The 19386-nt window shown below is 42.8% G+C and overlaps 1 protein-coding gene across 3 annotated transcripts in view; it reads left to right on the top strand.

The window, feature by feature from the left end:
* NRXN3 (neurexin 3) overlaps nucleotides 1–19386 on the top strand; it is a 1560739-nt gene that overhangs the window by 1148949 nt on the left and 392404 nt on the right. For all 3 annotated transcript variants that reach the window (XM_089778404.1, XM_089778402.1, XM_089778403.1), the window contains one exon: nucleotides 9095–9276. In XM_089778404.1, the coding sequence (XP_089634530.1) occupies nucleotides 9095–9276 (182 nt within the window). The remainder of the gene's footprint in view (nucleotides 1–9094; nucleotides 9277–19386) is intronic.

Here is a 19386-nt window from a genome sequence, read left to right as displayed (position 1 = left end):
GAACCTGCAAAAGAAGAGCAGGTCTGCCAATACTTTCATCTCAGTAGCTGATCTGAGATTAAACAAAGTGGTTGTACTGCAGGTGCTATCAAGTGTCACCCTTTGTTTTGAAGCACTGAGAAGTATTTGGCAAAGACAGTGCTCACTCTCTTGCCACTCAGTTTAATGTATCCCTTTCAATGGGAGCTTTGCCTGAGTGATGAATAATATTTGGCCAATTAAAACTGGGACTAGAACAGCTCTGTTGATCTTGTCCATCCCCACTGGCTGTGGCAGAAATTGTCTCTGTAGTACATTCTCAGTAACTTGGTTTTAAATGACTCAGGAAAGCAATGACACTTGCTGCACTTCCCCATTGGAGACAAATCTCATCTCTTGATCAGATTCTCTTGATATTCAGCCTATGTTTTTCTTTGTTCTATTTTACCAATTACTCCAATTTACACTCCCTTGTTAGCACCCTTAATAGTAATAGAAGAATGTATGCAGAACTTAGGTACAGTGAGATAAGTGGCAGCCTTATATCTGAATTTCCCTGCCTTTGTGAGTTTGTCAGACCTTTAATCTTATTTTAATAAGATTTTCTGAAAGCACTAACCACCCGGGTAAGCTCTTAGGTCTGTGTTATTTAATTGCTACTTTACAAGGCTACTTGGTACAATTGTTGCCAAGGTCATCTTCATTATTTGAATTGGGTCCTACTTCATCTAGCTAAATTCACTTAACCGTTTGTGATGTATTACTGATTCCATCCTTATAATAGTCTTGTTATAGGAATATGCTAAATAATTTCAGCTTCTTGGTAACTTGCAAATTTCACCAAGTAAAATGACCAAAATGCCATCATAGCAGATTTTCCTTTAATTGAATTGATAGTTTCTTGCTAGTAAGCATAAAATTTACATGGTTACTATTATTAATAAACATAATAGTATCTCAGCACTGGCATACTAAGCACACCAAGAAGCGACTTATCAGAACTACTGGGCTCAGCAGAAGATGCATAATGTGACTATGTATCCATGAAATAATAATCAAAAAATTTAGCCATGAAAAAGTATAATAAAGTTAAGCTACCTGGGAACTTTCAAGTCTCTTTGATTTAAAAAATAGCAGGTCTTTCTGGAAATCAGTTTTTTCTCCTTATTAAGCAGGTTTTAAAAATCCTTATAGAAAATTGTATAAAAATAACACAGTATCTTCTATTTATTTAAGATTTCATGCAAGAGAACAAAGACATGATAATTGAGGGGAAGGAGCATGCCATATGCCTTGCATGTCATTTCAGGTAGAAATTTATTATCATTAGATTTGTATTCTTCACAGTCTGCACTGGATTACCACAATGAACAGGAGCTTTAAGCATGGGGTTCGGGATCAGGGTCAGAGATTCTGTTGTATTAATTTAAATGCCACAAGTATCATCTGAGTTTATTGTAAGAGTTTATAGTCCAAGTCTCTTGTAGTTTTCTTGTTAAAATTCTTTTTTAGGTACAATATGATGCAGAAACCTTAACAAGATATACATAAACTAGAGAATATTTGCAGTGTATAGTACCCCCACTAGTAACATAACACATATCTTCTTCTATTACTTTTAGCAACTTTCACAGTATTAAAATATTTGCTAGATGTAGAGGATTTATGGCCACAGTGAAATCAAATGAGGTAAGAGGTGTTAGTGAGGTAAAGTGAAATGGATGGTTAATGGGGTAGTTGATTTGAACAAACAGTCCTCAAAAGAAGTGGATTTGTGTTGCTATATTGCATTTTGATCACACAATCACAGGGCTGGAAGAGACATGTAGAGGTCATCTAGTCCAGCCTTTTGCAACTAAGCCATCCATCCATACAGGTGTTTTGTCAATCTTGGTTTTAAAATACTCCAGTGAATGTATTTCACACTGTTCTTGGGAAACCTATTCCAGTGATTACCTACCCAGATAGTTAGAAAGTTTTCCCTAATATCTAACCTAAACCTCCCTTGCTACAGATTAAACTGACTACTTTTTGCCTGCTTAAATGAACATGGGGGAAGAATTGATCATTGTCCTCTTTTTAAGAGCCCATAACATATTTGAAGACTGTTATTTGATCCCCTTCCCCCAGTCTTCTTTTCTCAAGAATAAACATGTTCAGTTTTTTTAACCTTTCATCAGATTTCTGGTTTTCTAAATCTTTTTATAAGTTTTATTGCTTTCTTGTGGGCTCTCTCCAATTTTTCCACATCTTTATTGGTGTGGCACCCAGAACTAGACACGATACTTAAGATCTCATCAGAGTCATGTAGAGGGCAAAAATAACCTCCTATGTCTTACATACATCACTCCAGTTAATTCACTACGGCATATTAACCTCAGATTGAATTTGTGATCACTATAATCACCAAATCCTTTTCAGCAGCACTACTGCCTCACCAGATATTCACCATTTTGTGGTTGTGTGTTTCAGTTTTCCTTCCTAAGTGTAATAATTTGCACTTGTGTGTATTTAACTTTATCTTGTGGATTTCAGGTCATTTTCCCCAATTTGTCAAGGTCATTTTGAATCCTAATACTGTCCTCTAAGATATTTACAACATCTCCAAGCTCAGTTTCACGATTTTTATAAACATTATCCAACTCATTAATAAAAATCGTGATTGGGCCAACAACAGATCCCTACCTGACCCTCTAGTTACAGCCTCTCAGTTTGACAGCAAACCGCTAATAACTACTCCCTGAATACAGTTTTTCAATCTATGTTGTACCCACCTTATAGTAATTGCATCTAAACCACATTTCCATAGTTCTTTTTATTAGGCTGTCAGGGTACGTCTACACTAGCCCCCTAATTCGAACTAGGGAGGCTAATGAGGGTGACCGAAATTGCTAGTGAAGCATGGGATTTAAATATTCCATGCTTGATTAGCATATTCCCAACTGGTCGCCATTTTGGAAACTGACTAGCCCGAAGTAACTGCCTGAGTCTACATGCGGCAGAGAAGCACGATTCCGAGATAAACCCCTTAGTTTGAATTAATCTAATTCCATAGATCGCGCTTCTTATGATTTCTGATTGGAGTGATTATTTTATTTACATTTTGTAGCAAATGACTAGTGCTACTCTATTTAGGATTTTTCCATGTGATAGTTATTGCTCGGGCATCATGTTTATATGTTCAATATGTAACAGAAAGTATACACACGCAAAAATCATTTTTAAGTTAAAGTTCAGGTAGGGGAAGTAACACAGAAGTCAGCAAACTGGATGGCCTAGCATTCTGCAGATAATTCTTGACTGTATACTGAACAGTTTCAGTACAATAGATACCTGTTATAAGGATCAGTTTAGATCACCTGCTCTTCTGAATGATTACCGTGTACATATACATAAAAATGAGCTTCCTCGAGTCATGCCTAAATGCAAATCTCCATCCTGCAAGGAGAGCATGAGTTCAGGTAGGCAGTTGAGTGCCATCAGAAACCTACTGCAGTTACAATTGGTTGTAATTGACATAGGAGCTCTGACATGAACTACATGCAGCCCAATGGGTACTCAGAAGAGTGCCTTTGAATATAGTAAAGAATTCTTCCTAGTCTGATCCTTGCAGCTGAAAACCCCAGTGATCACCATTACAAAATAAAGGCCAAGCACACCAGCACATGTGTGAACAACTTTAGGGTTTGGTCTCTAGAGAGCCAGAAGTGATCAGTGAAACCCAAGACCAGATGCTGGTTTTCCTGGTGTTATTCTGTGATCCAGTGTGATACAATATATAAACCATTTAGAATTAGCTAATATACTAAAGAGGAAAGGTATTTGTAGTTTAGGCACTTATAGTGGGCTGTGTGAATTATCCGTACATAGAGAGAAGCCATTGATAATTCATTTACCCATACACCTCTAATTAGTATGAACATGCTGGAAGTGTATTTATAAGAATGGATGATAAACGTATGCTCAGCAGTAGTCACGCACCTACCGTCCACAACTGAAGGTAGAGATCTTGTTAGAGGTTAAGAATTGGACAGTTGCTCTCTATAAAGAGTCGTTATTTCTGAAATTGGACTAATGCATGCTCACAGCTCTGCAGTGTCTGTGCTCTCTGTGTTAGTTCAGGGTTATGAATGAAATGCCATACACATTTATTTACATTTACTGAGAGTATGATCCAGCAAGTATGCACAGGAGTAGGAGTCAGGGGACTTTAGTTCTGATTCTGTCAGGGTATGTCTGCACTACAGTGTTATTTCAAAATAGCTTATTCTGAAATAGTTTATTTTGAAATAGTTACTTTGAAATAGCTTATTTCGAAATAACACGTCTACACACAAAATGCACTTCGAAATAGCATTTTGCTATTTTGAAATAGCACGTCCACACTGAGTGGACTCTGAATCGCAATTAAGGCTGGCCAGAACCAGTTCCGGCAGGGCACCAGGTCTGGACTTACTGTGTGGGGATGCTTCCTGAGGCTATATGAGGTCTGTGCTCAAAGGGACCCCCCTGGAAAGCCAGTTCTCAGATTTCCCTGCTTGCTTCTCTAACTTGATGTGGGACAACAAAGCATTTTGTCTCTGCATGCTCTGGTTGCCCTCACTCGGGACACCACAGCACTCTGCCACATGGATACAGAGCTGCCCCTGGGCACTCTGGTGCTTTTCTTGGACGCATTGCTGTGAGCCTGGCTGCACTTTTTGCAGGCTGCCATCCGGGAGGTCCATCAGGGGGCTGTCAGTATCCAGGAGGCCCTGCGGGAGAGCTTCCAGCCAGAGGAGCACTAAGAGCCTCCCTGGTCTGCCCCATTGGGGGCTTGTGCCTTATTCCTCCCTCACGTCCTTCTACTTCCCCTTCCCTAACCCCCTTTCCTGATGTCAAATAAAATACACGTATTTTCATGAACACAAACTCTCTTTATTTAACAAAACTGGGGCGGAGGGGAATGAAACTCTGGTGAGACTGGGGAAAGGAGGTGGGAGAGGGGAGAAGAGAGGGTGGGAGAGGGGAGGGGAAAACCTGGGTGGAGGGAGCTGGAAGGGGGAAGCAATGGGAAGAAGGGGGAGGGGAAGCTCAGGGCTCAGGGTTGGGGGTCTCGCCGGACCAACTTGATTGCCATGCAGACCTGCTCCTGGGTTCGCATGTGGCCTTTGGTGGCCAGGCTGGAAGCTATCCTGCCATAGATGGCTGTGTTCCTCCATCTAGTGCGGAGATCATGAACATTGGGGGCATCCCCCCCAAACCTGAATAAGGTCCGTGATCTTTGCTCACCTGGACCAGGAAGGTACCCGCCTTCTCCAGGACCTGGCAGGCTCCTGGGAGCTTGCAGACTGCTCCTGGGGAGCGGTGGAGGGCTGGCTGCCAGTGGCTTGCTGGCTCATGTTTTGGGGCCACTGGTCAGGGGCAGTGACTGCTGGCTTTGGCAGGCACCGTGGCCAGAGTCTACCCCTTTAAGTGCTCCGGGGAGTGGGGGAGGGATTGGAGTGTTGGTTGAAGCTGGAGTGGTCACCAGGGCTCCCTGGGAAGGCTGGAGGCTCCCTATTTTGAAATAAGTGTCTACACAGTACTTATTTCAAAATAGCTATTTCGAATTTGGCGTTATTCCTCATAGAATGAGGTTTACCAAATTCGAAATAAGTGCTCTGCTATTTTGAATTTATTTTGAAATAGCGGTTTGGCTGTGTAGACACTAGTAAAGTTATTTCGAAATAGCGGTTTGGCTGTGTAGACATATCCTTACTGATTTGGTCTTGAGCAAGTCACTTTCTTTCTGTGTGCCGCAGTTACCCCATTTGTGAAATGGGGATAACACCATTTACCTTCATTTGTGTTACACCTTGAGCTCTCTAGAGAAAAACCCTATGGAAGGGAGAGGTTTATCATTTTTATTTCTACTTACTTACATAAAACAAAGAGCCTCAATGGAGTTGGGGCTTTGAAGCCAGACTCAGATGTGACCCAGTTTTGGTACCAAATGACCTAAGCAATATCCAACTGTACTTAATTCACTTTGAGATTATTTGATTTCAGGTGTTCCTGATAAAAAATAAATGATCTTGGAGACTCCCCTAGGTAAACAACAATCTGATCTATATTCACCTAGTCCACCTCTGTTTCCCATTGATATCTCATGCCTGCTGCTGTTCATGGAAACCAGTTGGCTGCATTTCTTATTGCAAAGTTCATTGTGATCTTTAGGAAAAATGCATTACAGAGTTGGGTGTAGCTCAGGGGTGGACACTAATTTTCAAGGGGGGCCAATCCAAGAATTTTGGTAAGTGGTCAGCGGCCACATTTTTCTACAATATTAATGGAAGGGGTGTGGGGCCTGACACAGCGTTTGGATACAGTAGAGAGCTTTTGGTAGTGGACTGTGGTGCAGGACCTGGGAGGGAGTTTGGGTGCAGAAGGGGGTTGTGACTGGGGACAGGGGGTTGAGGTGTGGGAAGGGGTGTCAGGTGCAGGCCCTGTCTGGGAGACCTTTACCATAGGCAGCTCCCGGCCAACAGCCTAGCGGGACCCTCGGGCAGGCTCCCTCGCTGCTGCAGCTGCACATGCTGCTCAAAGGGGCAACTTGTTGGGGCCAGCATGTGTGCCTTTGTGCAGTGCACACCTAGGGGGCAGAGGCATGTACGGGTATGTCTACACATCAGTGATATACCCCATGTCTTTTGAACGAGTCAACTATTCTGAAATATAGCGGATGTGCTATTTTGCCATCCCCATAAATCTTGTCGTACGAGGAATAAGGGATGGCTTGAAATGGCACTTGTTTTTGAAATTTGGTGCTGTGTAGACAGTACCAAATTTTGAAATAGCCTATTTTGAAATAGACTCAAAATAAGCTACGCAATTAGTGCAAACTGCATATCTTATTTCGAGTATATGGTGCTGTGTAGATGTACCCTCAGTATCCTCTCCTCACCTCAGCACCATCCTCGCAGCCTCCCGTTGGCCAGGAACAGGCCAACAGGAGCTGCAAAATCAGTGCTTGTGGGCATGTGTAGTACACAGAGAGGGGAACGGCAGGTCTCCTCAAGGGGCACACCGCACAGAAACTCATGCTGGCCCAGCAGCCAGCCATTCTGAACAGTGTATACAATTGCAGCAGCCAGGGATCCTGCCTGAGGGTCCTCCTGGGATGGGGTTGGCCATATCCAAATGTTTGGTAAAACAGATCCAGCTAGTGGGCTGAATTATGCCCCTCCTTGTGTAGCTTAGAGGTTGAGGAATTGGATTTCCTGCATATGTTGTTCCCAACTGTAATGGGGTCGACACACCAGCATGGTGCCCTCAGTTGGTTGACTTGGGGAATTAGCTTGATGATTCGTTGTGCGCCTTCCTCCCACTGGTATCTCCTTGTGCTGTTCTTTAACCACACTGGCTTCTTTAAGCACCACTCTGGTCTCTTTCTGCACCCCCTTCTGGGGGGTGTTGTTTACTCCTCTGCATACTCCACTCCAGGGTCCTCCCTATTCCCCGGGACCCACGTTCTTTCTCCCAGGGAACACTCAGTTCCCCTGCACCCCTCTTGCCCCAGTGACCCACTGCCAGTCTTCCTCTAGCCCCTGCCTCTGAGGCAGACTGCAGTCTGTACCGGCCACTCATCTCTGGCAAAGGGTGTGTGGACATGCTGCCCCTGCCTACCAGGCTGCCTCTCTCAGCCCTGACTACCGTGGCTGCCTCTCTCAGCCCCTAGTATCTTCAGGTCTTGTAGCCTGGGGCTTGCTTGGTCAAAGCCTTCCCAGCCCTATTCTATCTCCAGGAAGCCTCTCGCTTCCCTGACAGTCAGGTCCCTACTGCTGTCTACTCCTCCCTCCAGGAGTCCCTCTTTATAGCCCCCAGCTGGGCCCTCATTAACAGAGCTGCTCAGCTGGGGCTCCACTCTAGCCCTCACTCAGGGAGGGGAGTTTTCCCTAAAGGGCCAGTGCAGGGCAAATGCCCTGTCACAAGTACCTTACGACAAATTCACTCTGTGGTTGAAGAGAGCATCTCCCGTTTGACATTTAGGGCTATATTTTCTAAAGCGCTGGGGTGCTGAGCTCTTTAAAAAACCTGAAAGCGGACAAGTCTGAGAATCTGGACCTTAGCTTCTCTCGATCTCGTCTTTGGATGTGAAAGGATCCTAATAGAACCTCTCTTCCAGTGGGTCTGGCCCACGAAAGCTCATCATCTAATAAACCATCTTGTTAGTCTTTAAAGTGCTACATAGTCCTGTATTTTGTTTCTCTTCCTCTTGGCATTAGCTCTGGATCACCAAGTTTCTGAATTAGTGTCTTTTTGAAATGGTAGGTCATTACTTGGTGTTGCTTAGGTTTGTGGTAATAAAAATAATCTCACATGCTCTTGATAAATTCTGTAGCTGTCTTTATTGCAAATGCTGGTTGTCTTGATTTGGATACTATTACCTGGAACACACTTTAGCAGGATGTGTATAGTAGGCTGTCATCAGTGATTTATTTCTTCCTAAAACGAAGCAGCATTTATCTGTTTGTGGTTCCCTTGTTAATACTGCATGGATACACAAAGGTGTTGTGAATAGCATACATGTTAATTTAAAAGGATCTCTGAAAGTATTAGTGCTGGTGTAGAAGCCATAATCATCTGAATGGCAAACTTTTTTGAAATTTTTGTTTTATTTATCATCTTCTTTTCCTGAAAGATAATAGTGCTGTGTTAATGGGAGGTGAATAGGGTGGGTATATTTTGTGTCCAAGAAAGCTGTGCTGCTTTCACATCCCCTTCAATCAGGAAAGGCATCCAGCAATTCAGAGTCATTGTTCCATTGAAAGGTATATGCTATTCTCTGGGAGGAAGAGTTCTTGTGCGTATGGTGGAAGGAGGTGTAATTCCCATCTTTAATCAGATGTGGAATTAATTCTAATTTTAGCAAGGCTCACTACACTGTTTGTCACAATGCATAAATGTTTTTGGAGACAATGCTAAGTTTTTCTCTTCAACCTCTGCTCTGTGTTATTTCAATTTAGATGTCATCACTTTGGCTGATGACATGCTTGTTTTGGGGTATTTCCCTGTCTGCAGCCATTACAGCATTACCCCACCTGGTAAAAACCTTACTGAACTAACACCTCCCTCCTTGTTTTTCATTTTGCAGCTGGTGCCACATACATCTTTGGGAAAAGTGGAGGCCTCATCTTGTACACCTGGCCAGCAAACGACAGACCTAGCACAAGGACAGACCGTCTTGCTGTAGGCTTCAGCACGACTGTGAAGGATGGCATCCTGGTTCGTATTGACAGTGCTCCCGGGCTCGGCGACTTCCTTCAACTTCACATAGTGAGTACATGCCCATGTCTATGCCCGACTTGGGTTTCCATTATGCATGCATCAGTAATGCGGGTATATGTGATGGGTGTTCCTAAAGAGTTTAAGCTGGGTGTTGCTTAGCAAAAGAAAGGCACAATCATTAGATGTATAATTAATGGGATCACTCACCAAATCAAGGAGGTAATGCTTCCTCTTGACTCAAAGCTGGTTAGACTACCTCTGGGGTGGTATATTTTTTAGATTTGGGCATTATGCTATAGATATACCATACAGAGGAAATTAAGAGAGTTCAGAAAAGAATAAACAGAATGAAAAGGAAATGGGAAGCAATGGACTTAGATAATGAATCAAAGGACTTTTACTACTGTAAAACAGCATGTGTCATGTTGATTCTTCACTTTCTGAGTCATTAGCACATGCTGAATTAGCCAAATAAACCGGAGTGTCTGGGTATGTTAAGTGTGATACACTGGTTCCCAGAGAAGTTTGTGGCAGAACTCCTATGTTATTCAGTGGAAGTGTGTTTTACACTTATATTAGGATTATTTTTGTCAGTGTTAACTCACCCTGCCCTATGCAAAAGCCTGGAAATGATGGAGAGTATGGGTCTCTTTACCTCATACTCTTGTCTTATTAAACATTAGAAGATATATTGTCCTCACTGGGTAGCAACAGAAGGAACTTAAATGCTAGGCCAGATTCTCAGCTGATGTCAATGAGCACAAGTCCATCCACATCAGTGGAGCAATGCTGTTCCTCACTTGCTGAGAAGCTAGCTCAGGGGATTTGATTTGCGATAATAAAAATGTGATTTCAGAAGCCAAAAGAAATTTGAATAATGTGACTGGGAAGGACATAGGCCCAACTTCTGATAGAGCTGTTAGAATCAGAAGAAAATCACTGTAAAACTTTAAGATGAAGGTAGATGAGGGAGCAATTGGAATCCTGTCAGACAAAGGAAGGGTAGACTGAATAGGAGCTTTCCAGCATTTTCATGTAATAGGTTTGCAGACTAAGGAGTTGGGAGCACCACTCTATCCCCGCCATCTCCTATTCAGCAGTTTTTGCTCTAACTCACAACAGGGATTTGGTTGTATGTAACACTGAGAATGGGATTTGAAGCTGTTCAAGCTTGATGGCAGTTTAGAGAGAGCTGAATAGGAGGTTTGCTTCAGCCTAGTATAAAGGGACCAATATTAGAAAGTGTTGTGCATCTTAAATTGCCATTGGCTATAAAGGGAGTTGAGGATGTTCATTTTCTCATAGGAGGCATGCAGGGTTGTCTCAGGGCAGGAGTTGGAACCTAAAGTGCTACCCACCAATACTCTATTAGTAAAAGTGATTGTGAGCACTGAACATGGAAACATGGATCCCCTCAACCCTAACAATACAGTGAGCCTGTGAAATGGATATAAACAAACTTGAGGCAAAATGCCAAATGTACAATGAGAACATAATTAGCCAAATGTAAAAGGAGATAGATATTTTCAATGATAATTTTGGGGGGTTCTCTTTACTTTAGGATTATTTGTTTAGAAAGCAAACCAGATTATGCAATCTAATGTTCATAAATTATTGAAACGTTTGTAAGGAGAATGATTGTAATATTAATTAACACTGACGTAGTCTCCAACAAGTATTTTCTTTTGTCTGGTAAATATTTAGGGGGTATATTTCCAGAGCTAAAATCCAACCATGATTAAGATAAAGCCTGTAACATGAGTTGTCATGCCACAGTGATTAGATGCGTTCATTTGCTGTCCTCTGCAGATACTAGAGAGATTATTATGTTTGATTATCATAGCACCTAGGAGACCTGGTCATGGGTCAGGAACCCATTGTGCTAGGTGCTGTAGAAACACAGAGCAAAATTATGGCAACTTACTATTATATCTCCTCATCATAGAAGAAACAAAAGGCTGGCAGCATATACTTGGAAGCCAGAGCAGCTGTCTGCTTCCATTTCACTAGACACTAACATTGGTAAGGAAATGTGCTTAGTATGGCATTTCTTTGTGATCAGTTTGGCTACAATGAGGTTTCCAGTTAAAATTATGTGATCATCACTTGTAATTTCTACCTTACTTTTCATGTTTATCATCTACCTCTTAATTGTGTCAAAAGTAATCAATCTACTTGAACTCTTATGTGTTTGATTTTGCTGGGGTTATTGAAGTAAATAAGATCTTTCTGAGATAAGTGAATCCGTTAATTAAGAATGATTTACTTCCAGGATATTTTTCTAATTAGTTTTTTCTCTTTCGCTAGTAATATGTATAGCTTGTTCTTTGTGCACCAAATGGTTTTGATTACTCTGTTCTCTGTGAGGACTGGGAACTTTTGGCTAGTTTTGGACACTTTGACTTTTGTATAACTGAAGTTATTAACTATGATTGATGTTAACAATAAAAATGCCGCAGGTGTTGTTTCCGTGTAGTTGGCCCAAATGTGCCTTAGCATACTCACAAGTAACACACATGAAGTTTTAATGTCTCTTGTATTTTGTTCATTATGGAGTAAGAACATTAGTACAAGCCATTCCAGGTGTGCAGAGGGGCACTGCTATTCTCGTCTCCTGATATGTACCTCTGCTCCATAATATAATAAGGCTGTGTCTACACTGCACCCGCTTTCCGGAAAAGGGATGCAGATGAGACAAGTCAGAATTGCAAATGAAGCGGGGGATTTAAATATCCCCCGCTTCATTTGTATAAGCATGGCTGCCGCTTTTTTCCGGCTCAGGGCTTTGCCGGAAAAAAGCGCCAGTCTAGACGGGATCTTTCGGAAAATAAAGCCTTTTCCAAAAGGTCCTTTATTCCTGATTTTAAGAGGAATAAGGGACCTTTCGGAAAAGGCTTTATTTTCCGAAAGATCCCGTCTAGACTGGCGCTTTTTTCCAGCAAAGCCCCAAGCCGGAAAAAAGCGGCAGCCATGTTTATACAAATGAAGCGGGGGATATTTAAATCCCCCGCTTCATTTGCAATTCCGACTTGTCTCATCTGCATCCCTTTTCTGGAAAAGGGATGCAGTGTAGACACAGCCTAAATGTATAACTGTATTTTGATGCTGTGGGCTCCTAGTGCCTCCCTCAGTTCCCCATGGATCCCCTGACCTCTGTTGGCCCTCCCAACCCTTCACAACTCCCCAAGGCTTCCCATTACCCCCAAGATTCAGTGCTTCCCCCCCATTGCCCCAAGCACCCTTCTGCAGTCTTGCATCCAAGGCTCACCCTGCTTTCTGGCCTCTTAATCAGCCCTGCTGAAGCCCTGCCACGCTATGCTGAGCCCAGAGCCAGATCCCCAAGGGGACTAAAGCTCAGAGCACCACAGTTGAAGGTGGAGGAGGGAGGGCTGATGCATGGAGCTTGCCACTAGATCCCCATAGTTGACGTTCGGGGTGGGCAGGGCTGAAGCCCATGTCCGAGTCAGAGGAGGGAGTGGAAGTCTAGGGTTGCCAACTCTGACGAGGGATGTTAAATAGCATTTTTTCAGCTAATTGAGTAGTCGATGGAATTTCCATCCACTACTTGATTAGTCAATAAGGAGGAAAACTGCAGAGCTGCAGCCGGGTTAGCTCCTGGCCCCAGGAGCTAACCTTGCTGCAACTCTACCTTTTAAATGAATTAAAACCCACCAGGTTCTTAATGCATTTAAAAGGCAGAGGTACAGTGCCTGGGACCAGGCATGAGCTGGGAATCAGCTGTCCTGGCCTGTACCCGGTCCCCCCACTACGCCTCTGCCTCCCCTGCAGAGACGGTGCTGGGGAGGAACTGGCTTTTAAGCCGGCTCCCCCCCAGCATTGGTTCCTACTCCCCCCACCCCTGCCTTGCTGCCTTTCTCTGATAGAGGCAGTGGGGGGGGGGGAGGGAATGAGCGAGTTGAGTCACTACTCGACTAGTTGTTTACATCCCTAACTCTGACTGAAGCTATTCCAGGAGATTCCTCCCCCCTCACTCCAAATGCCGTAATGTCATTTTTGTCAAATATCCTATTTAAAAGCTCCAGAGTTGTTTCAGCAGTCACTGGAAGATTGATGCTAATTCTGGGTGACTCCAGGCCAATCTTGGAGGATTGACAACCCTAGTGAGGCCCTCCCCTGAAGCCTTTGCACACTGCAGGGATGCTGCACCGTTGCTTTGCCCTTTCCCCCATGTCTGCCCTGGAGGCTTTTCTGGTCACAGTAACCATCCCCCTCCCTTACAGATGCAGCCATGTTGGCCACACTTGTGAAATGCTGCTAAAGTTCACCTGCATTTTGAGTTCAAAAGTTGTCAGTTCCTTCTCTTGCTCCACCAGACTGCTTTGGATTTCTGACTGGTGGTGAGAAGAGTAGATGGCAACCATTTTGGTGATTAGTGAGTACCATATTTAGGCTCAGTGACAACTAAGATCATGAACAAGAGGACACCTGACTTTCAAACTGTGAACTATGGATAACAAATGACAGATACCATTTTAGAAATTTCCTTTATGCTAGTGGACATTTTTTGTAATCTTTTTCTCCTGAACCCAGGGCATGCAAACAGCAAGAAGTTGCAGAGCATTTATTATCCTGAGTTCCTTTCAGTATACTAGAGGGGTGTGTGTATGGTGTAAGTTATCCTAATAATTGTGTCAGTATGTAATTTACAATGAATCTGCTTGGATTAATTTTTTCATTATGAACCTTTTAGACACTTTGGAGATTTGTATGTCAATACATCTGTTTCCTATGACCAGAATTTATAACCTCTGTAGTCCTTTTCTGCCTGATTTCAGTGAGACATAAACTACCAGTCCATGTGTCATGCAGAACCAAGTGGTGTATGAAGTAGTGATGTTAAATAGCAGTTAGTAAGCTGATCGAGTAGTCGATGGAATTTCCATCGACTACTCAATTAGTCAAAAAGGGATTCACTGTGCCTCTGCTTTTTAAATGTAATAAAAGCTTGTTGGACACACCATTTGGGATCCAGCATGAGCTGGGACTGCTCAATCCCAACTTGTGCTGGGTCCCACATTGCACCTCTGCCTCCCCTGTTTCTCCCCTCCCCCTCGTGGAGACGGTGCTGGGGGGAGCCGGCTTTTAAGCCACCTGCCTCCCAGCACTTGCTCCTGCTCCCCCCCACTTTGCTGCCTCTGATACAGAAGCAGCAAAGGGGAGGGGGAGCAACTAGTTGAGTAGAGACTCAACTAGTCGCTAACATCCTTAGTATGTCCCTAGTATGAAGCATGAGGTGTTTATACAAATAACATTCCATGTGCCACTTGGAGGTAAAGTATTATAATGAGGTGTTTTCTGTCATAATGAGGGCGATCTGGTATGGATGTGCAGGTGGTGCTCTGAGGAATCCCTTGTAACAGTAGAGTTCTAGAACATTGCAGGCTTGAGTTATGATGTTTCCACATGTCCATTTACCTTAGTCTGCCCCGCTGCCTTTTCCTACTTCATACCATGCAGAATAGCTCACAGAGAGTGAATAGAAGGGAACAGGATAGCTTCCTGGGTTATGATAGTTATCCTTAGAGTTACATCACTCACCCTGTGCCCTCAGGCAAAACCCTTAATGACTTGAAGAGCAACACTACCTGAAAGAGGTCAACGGGAGTTGAGAGATCAGTACCACTCATTGTCCATGCATAGCTAAAGACTTCAGGGTTTGGCCTAGAATTATTCTGGATCTCAAGAACGAACAATGAGGAACGTAAGAAAAAGGCAACCTTCTCTGGCTTGCAGGTGACATGGATAAATGGGGCCGAGAGGGAGAGAATAGGGCCGAAGTGTGTCCATTGAGTCAGACTTAGTTTTCCTCTATTTTCGGTATATTAGTGTTTGCAAAAAAATGTCCCTATCCTAATTTCTTCTAAGTAACAGAGACCTGTTTGGGTTTCCTGGACTTAGGAGCTTTAACAGCTCATTAATCACTGGTGTGGAGAGAGCCTGCCAGGGAGACTCTGGGCAGCTTCCAGCCTAGACATGCAATCTCAGCAAAGATATGAGACTTGGGGATGAGAGAGGGAGTGCTGAAGAAGTGAAGTGGTGAAGTAAGTGTTTTTTAAGATCTATGCAGAGGCGGGATATTGAAGCCATGGTGTTATACCATAGTGATGATAATATTTCACATTTTGCACTTATTTACAGTTTGTGCATGCAAAGTTACTTCAGACATGAAATACTTTGGGCTTCCTCATTCTTGCATTAGCTGAAATTTTATCCCAGACCTATGCATTTGCTTATTTCCAGTGTTGAACCATGTCTTGCACAGAGGACCCAATTCAGAGAACAAAAGTGGGTGTGATTTATTTCTGCTGAAACCCTTTTGTTAGATGCTTTTTCTGCAGCTCTTTATCCCTCCAGGAACTCGGTGTGTACATTTAACCCTTTCACGCCTCTCCCTGCAACTACATCTACACTCTGAATTAGATGTGTGACTGCCAGCTCACAAAAAGCCACTTGAGATAGCTTTCATCGAACTGGTGTGCTAGAAATAGTAGGGTAGCCATGGCACTATAGACAGCAGTTAGTGAAAGTACGGGCTAGCCTTTAAGAGTACATTATGCATAGGGTTCAGATGGATTTATACTTGGCACAGCTTCTGCTTGCCCATTTCCCATGCTATCCCCACACTATTATTTTTAGCATGCCAGCTTGATGAGAGCTAGTCATAAGTATGTCTGTGCAAGATGGGAATCACTCCTAACATCAGGTGTAGCTATAGTCTTATGCTCAGAATTGGCATGCAATTCTGGTTTCAGTTATAATAACTAATATACATTCAGATAACCCCACTGAAGTGAATTCTGATTTCATTAACTCTGGTGTGAATCCAAAGTAACTCCATTTTTAATAGAGCTTTTCTGAATTTATACCAATTTAACTGAGAACAAATTTTGGCCCATTGAATTCAATGCAGGTCACTCCAGATATATACAATTGTGTCAGAATAGATATGTAACAGGGACTGAAGATTACGTATCAGTAGGTATGAGATTAAAGGAGACTGAGTAGTTGTAATGTACATTCTGGGAGGGGAAGAAAATGGTGCGTTACACGAGTTTTGACCCTGACTTGCTTCTGGCTTGGTTTCCCTGTGTCTGTGGCATATATGGGATGCTGGCATCCCTAAGAAAGAAGGAAATGCCTGACAAATAAGGTCAGTAACTGTTCCAGAAACTAAGTACAACTGTTGGTAGCCAAAGAAGAGGACTCCAGCTGGCGCACAGCTAGCGTAGGTAATGTCTTTCTCACTTCTCTTATTGCCATAGTTGAGGACCGTGATTATCTATCCAAAAGCATAACAGGCATTTAATCAGGAAAGCCATAATCCTTTTACCATTGCTCAGTGTCACATTGTGTGGTGCATTCTGCCAGGCTGAATTTCTTCACATTGTTACTTCATATACAATACACTTGGCTTCTTTATTGCTCCTTTAACTCAGTGAGCCAGATTCATCATTGGAATAACTCCATTAAAGTCAGTGGAATTATATAAGGTATAAATTAGGCCTAGTGGGCACTGTAGTATTTTATAATCTGTCAATAAAAAGACAATCCTCCCTGAATCCAGAAGCCTATATTCAACTAGATTAAAGCCACAGAAAACAAGTGCATTCTAAACCTGCCTTTAAAATGGAGATAGTACTTCACATTCTTCTCAGATTGAATGGGAACAGAGTTCCAGATGTGAGGGACACTGCAACTAAAAGCTCACCATCTAAAGGTTTTAGATTTGTTTCTAGAGGACATCTGAAGGCTCCTGTCTCTAAATAGCAGAGCCAGGATTGGTACGTAAAGGGAATGTAGGTCACTGAGATACATAGAATGATGCTGGAAAAGAGTGTTAAGCAGTTAGAAAGCCATATTTTATGTAATACAGCCGTTAATTGGAACAGGCCAGTATTTCTGGAAAGGGAGCTTGAACATATCTGTTAGTGTCCAAGGAGATAAAGTAACCACAAGACATGAAAATATGAAGGACAAAAGATAAACCTGCTGTGCTTGATAAACAGTGACAAAGTGAAATGACAGAGGGAGAGAGATTCAGAATCATCCTTATGTCCCTGAGAGACTTTGTTACTGTTGGGGTGAAGAGATCCTAAGTTAATGTTAAGTGTCGTATCACCCTTTGTTCAGAGAGCTGTGATGGCTCAGGATCGGCTACTTAATGTTCTCAGAGACATAGCCAAACTGCATATAGACTTCTTGGGTCTGAAAAAATGTTTGGCGTTTGGACATTCATGGTGCATCTGCTCTTCAGGGGAAGATGGAATAACAGGAAAACAAAAAGTAACTTGTAAAGAAAAAGTTGATCCTATATCTTTGAAACAAAGTTTTTTGAGTTTGGAGAGATAATTAAAGGTCAGTTTTTAATTTCTCTGAACCAGTTCACCACAGAAATAGTTCATTTATTTTTCTCTACCAACTTTTTTTATAGCAAAATAATGATATTAAATCTCGGTAGTAAGAGAGTAGGAGATGAGTGCTAAAGCTTTGAAGTTTAGGATGAAGATGCTTCCAGCACCATTGTGACTGTTTATATCTAGCATCACTTGGTATTATGCCTCATCAAATTTTCTCATTGACCCTCTGAGCCACAATCCCTGCTTTGTTGCTAGTGGTTACACCAGGTGTATAGCTCAGTGCAGCAGTGCAAGAAATAACTCATTGACTCCCTGTAGCTAAAGATGATGGATTTTAGATCCCCGGCTGCATTTGGCCATCACAGAGACTCAGAGCAATGATATGGGAATTCATTAACCACCCACTGAACAGCATCATATCCTCAGATCCTGGCACCGCTGCTGTTGAAGCTGGTGAATACTACCTTGATAGATGGCAGAAGAAACCGTGGGGCTGTTTTAATGGCACAACAGAAGTAGCACCACTTTGTGGATCTGTCCAGCATCCTGATGTGGCTGCAGGTCTCCCTGATAGCTAGGGAGAGAAGTCTTTGTTCCTTGGGTCCACTGGGTGCTCCTACAGTTTTAATCCTCTTTTGGGTGATAGGGTGCTAGAGGCTTAGCCCTAAATATTCCCAAGCAAAAGGGAAATTTAGCTCACTACAGGATCATTCCCAGTCTTCTAAATAGTTCCTTGAGCTTCAGTCAGTTGAGCATCAGGGTATTTCTACACTACAGCGTTATTTCAAAATATCTAAGTTCGAAATAGTTATTTCAAAATATCTTATTGTGAAATAATGCATCTACACACAAAATGCATTTCAAAATAGCTTTTTGCTATTTTGAAATAGTGTGTTCATACTAATTGAACACTGAATCGCATTTAAGGCCAGCCAGAACTAGTTCCGGCAGGACATCTGGTCAGCAGTTACCTTGTGGCAAGGGTGGCCAGCAGGGCACCCTGGGAATGGCTGGAGGCCCCCTATTTCGAAATAAGTGTCTACACAGTGCTTATTTCGAAATAGCAATTTCGAATTTGGCACTATTCCTCATGGCATGAGGTTTACCAATTTCAAAATAAGCCCTCCGCTATTTCGAATTAATTTCGAATTAGCTGTTGGCTTGTGTAGACGCTAGGAAAGTTATTTTGAAACAACGGCTGTTATTTTGAAATAACTTTGCTGTGTAGACATACCCTCGGTCTCCCTTGGGGGCGAAGATCTTTTCTCTTCTAGTGGTTGCCCTGGCTAACAGGCATGTTTCACCACCAGCAAAGCTCCCTTCACTGAGAGGCAGAGCTCCGACTTGCTTCTCACAAGTCTGCCTTGAACTGAGCCAGGTTCACTCATGTTATTCCCACTCCAGGCGTGGCATTGGCTATGGGATGGCTAGCTGGGCCCATACGCTTTTTTTAACTCCTTCTCTGCTGATGTGGGGTTTCTCTGCTCCATCACAGCTTTGTTAGCATCACTGGGAACATTGTGGTTGAACCAATAACTTGTTAAACTGGTGTTACACATCTGGGAGCAATTTTGGGACTTCAGATCTCAAAGAGTGTGTCTACACAGCAGCATTATTTCAGACTAATTGACATTATTCTGAAAGAACAAAGAGCATGTCTACATTGCAAGCCATTATTTTGAAAGGGCAGTTGAAGGAAGAGTGTTCTTCCTTCAACTTTCTGTTGTGTAGACAGTGCCAAAAGCCGAGTTAAGCCATTTCAACTTAAGCTACGCAATTG

The sequence above is a fragment of the Pelodiscus sinensis genome, chromosome 5 (genome assembly GCF_052426305.1).
Source record: "Pelodiscus sinensis isolate ZL-2025 chromosome 5, ASM5242630v1, whole genome shotgun sequence".
NCBI classification, from domain to species: Eukaryota; Metazoa; Chordata; order Testudines; family Trionychidae; genus Pelodiscus; species Pelodiscus sinensis.
The sequence above is the reverse complement of the archived record's forward strand: the minus strand, read 5'-3'. Positions and strand labels throughout refer to the sequence as shown.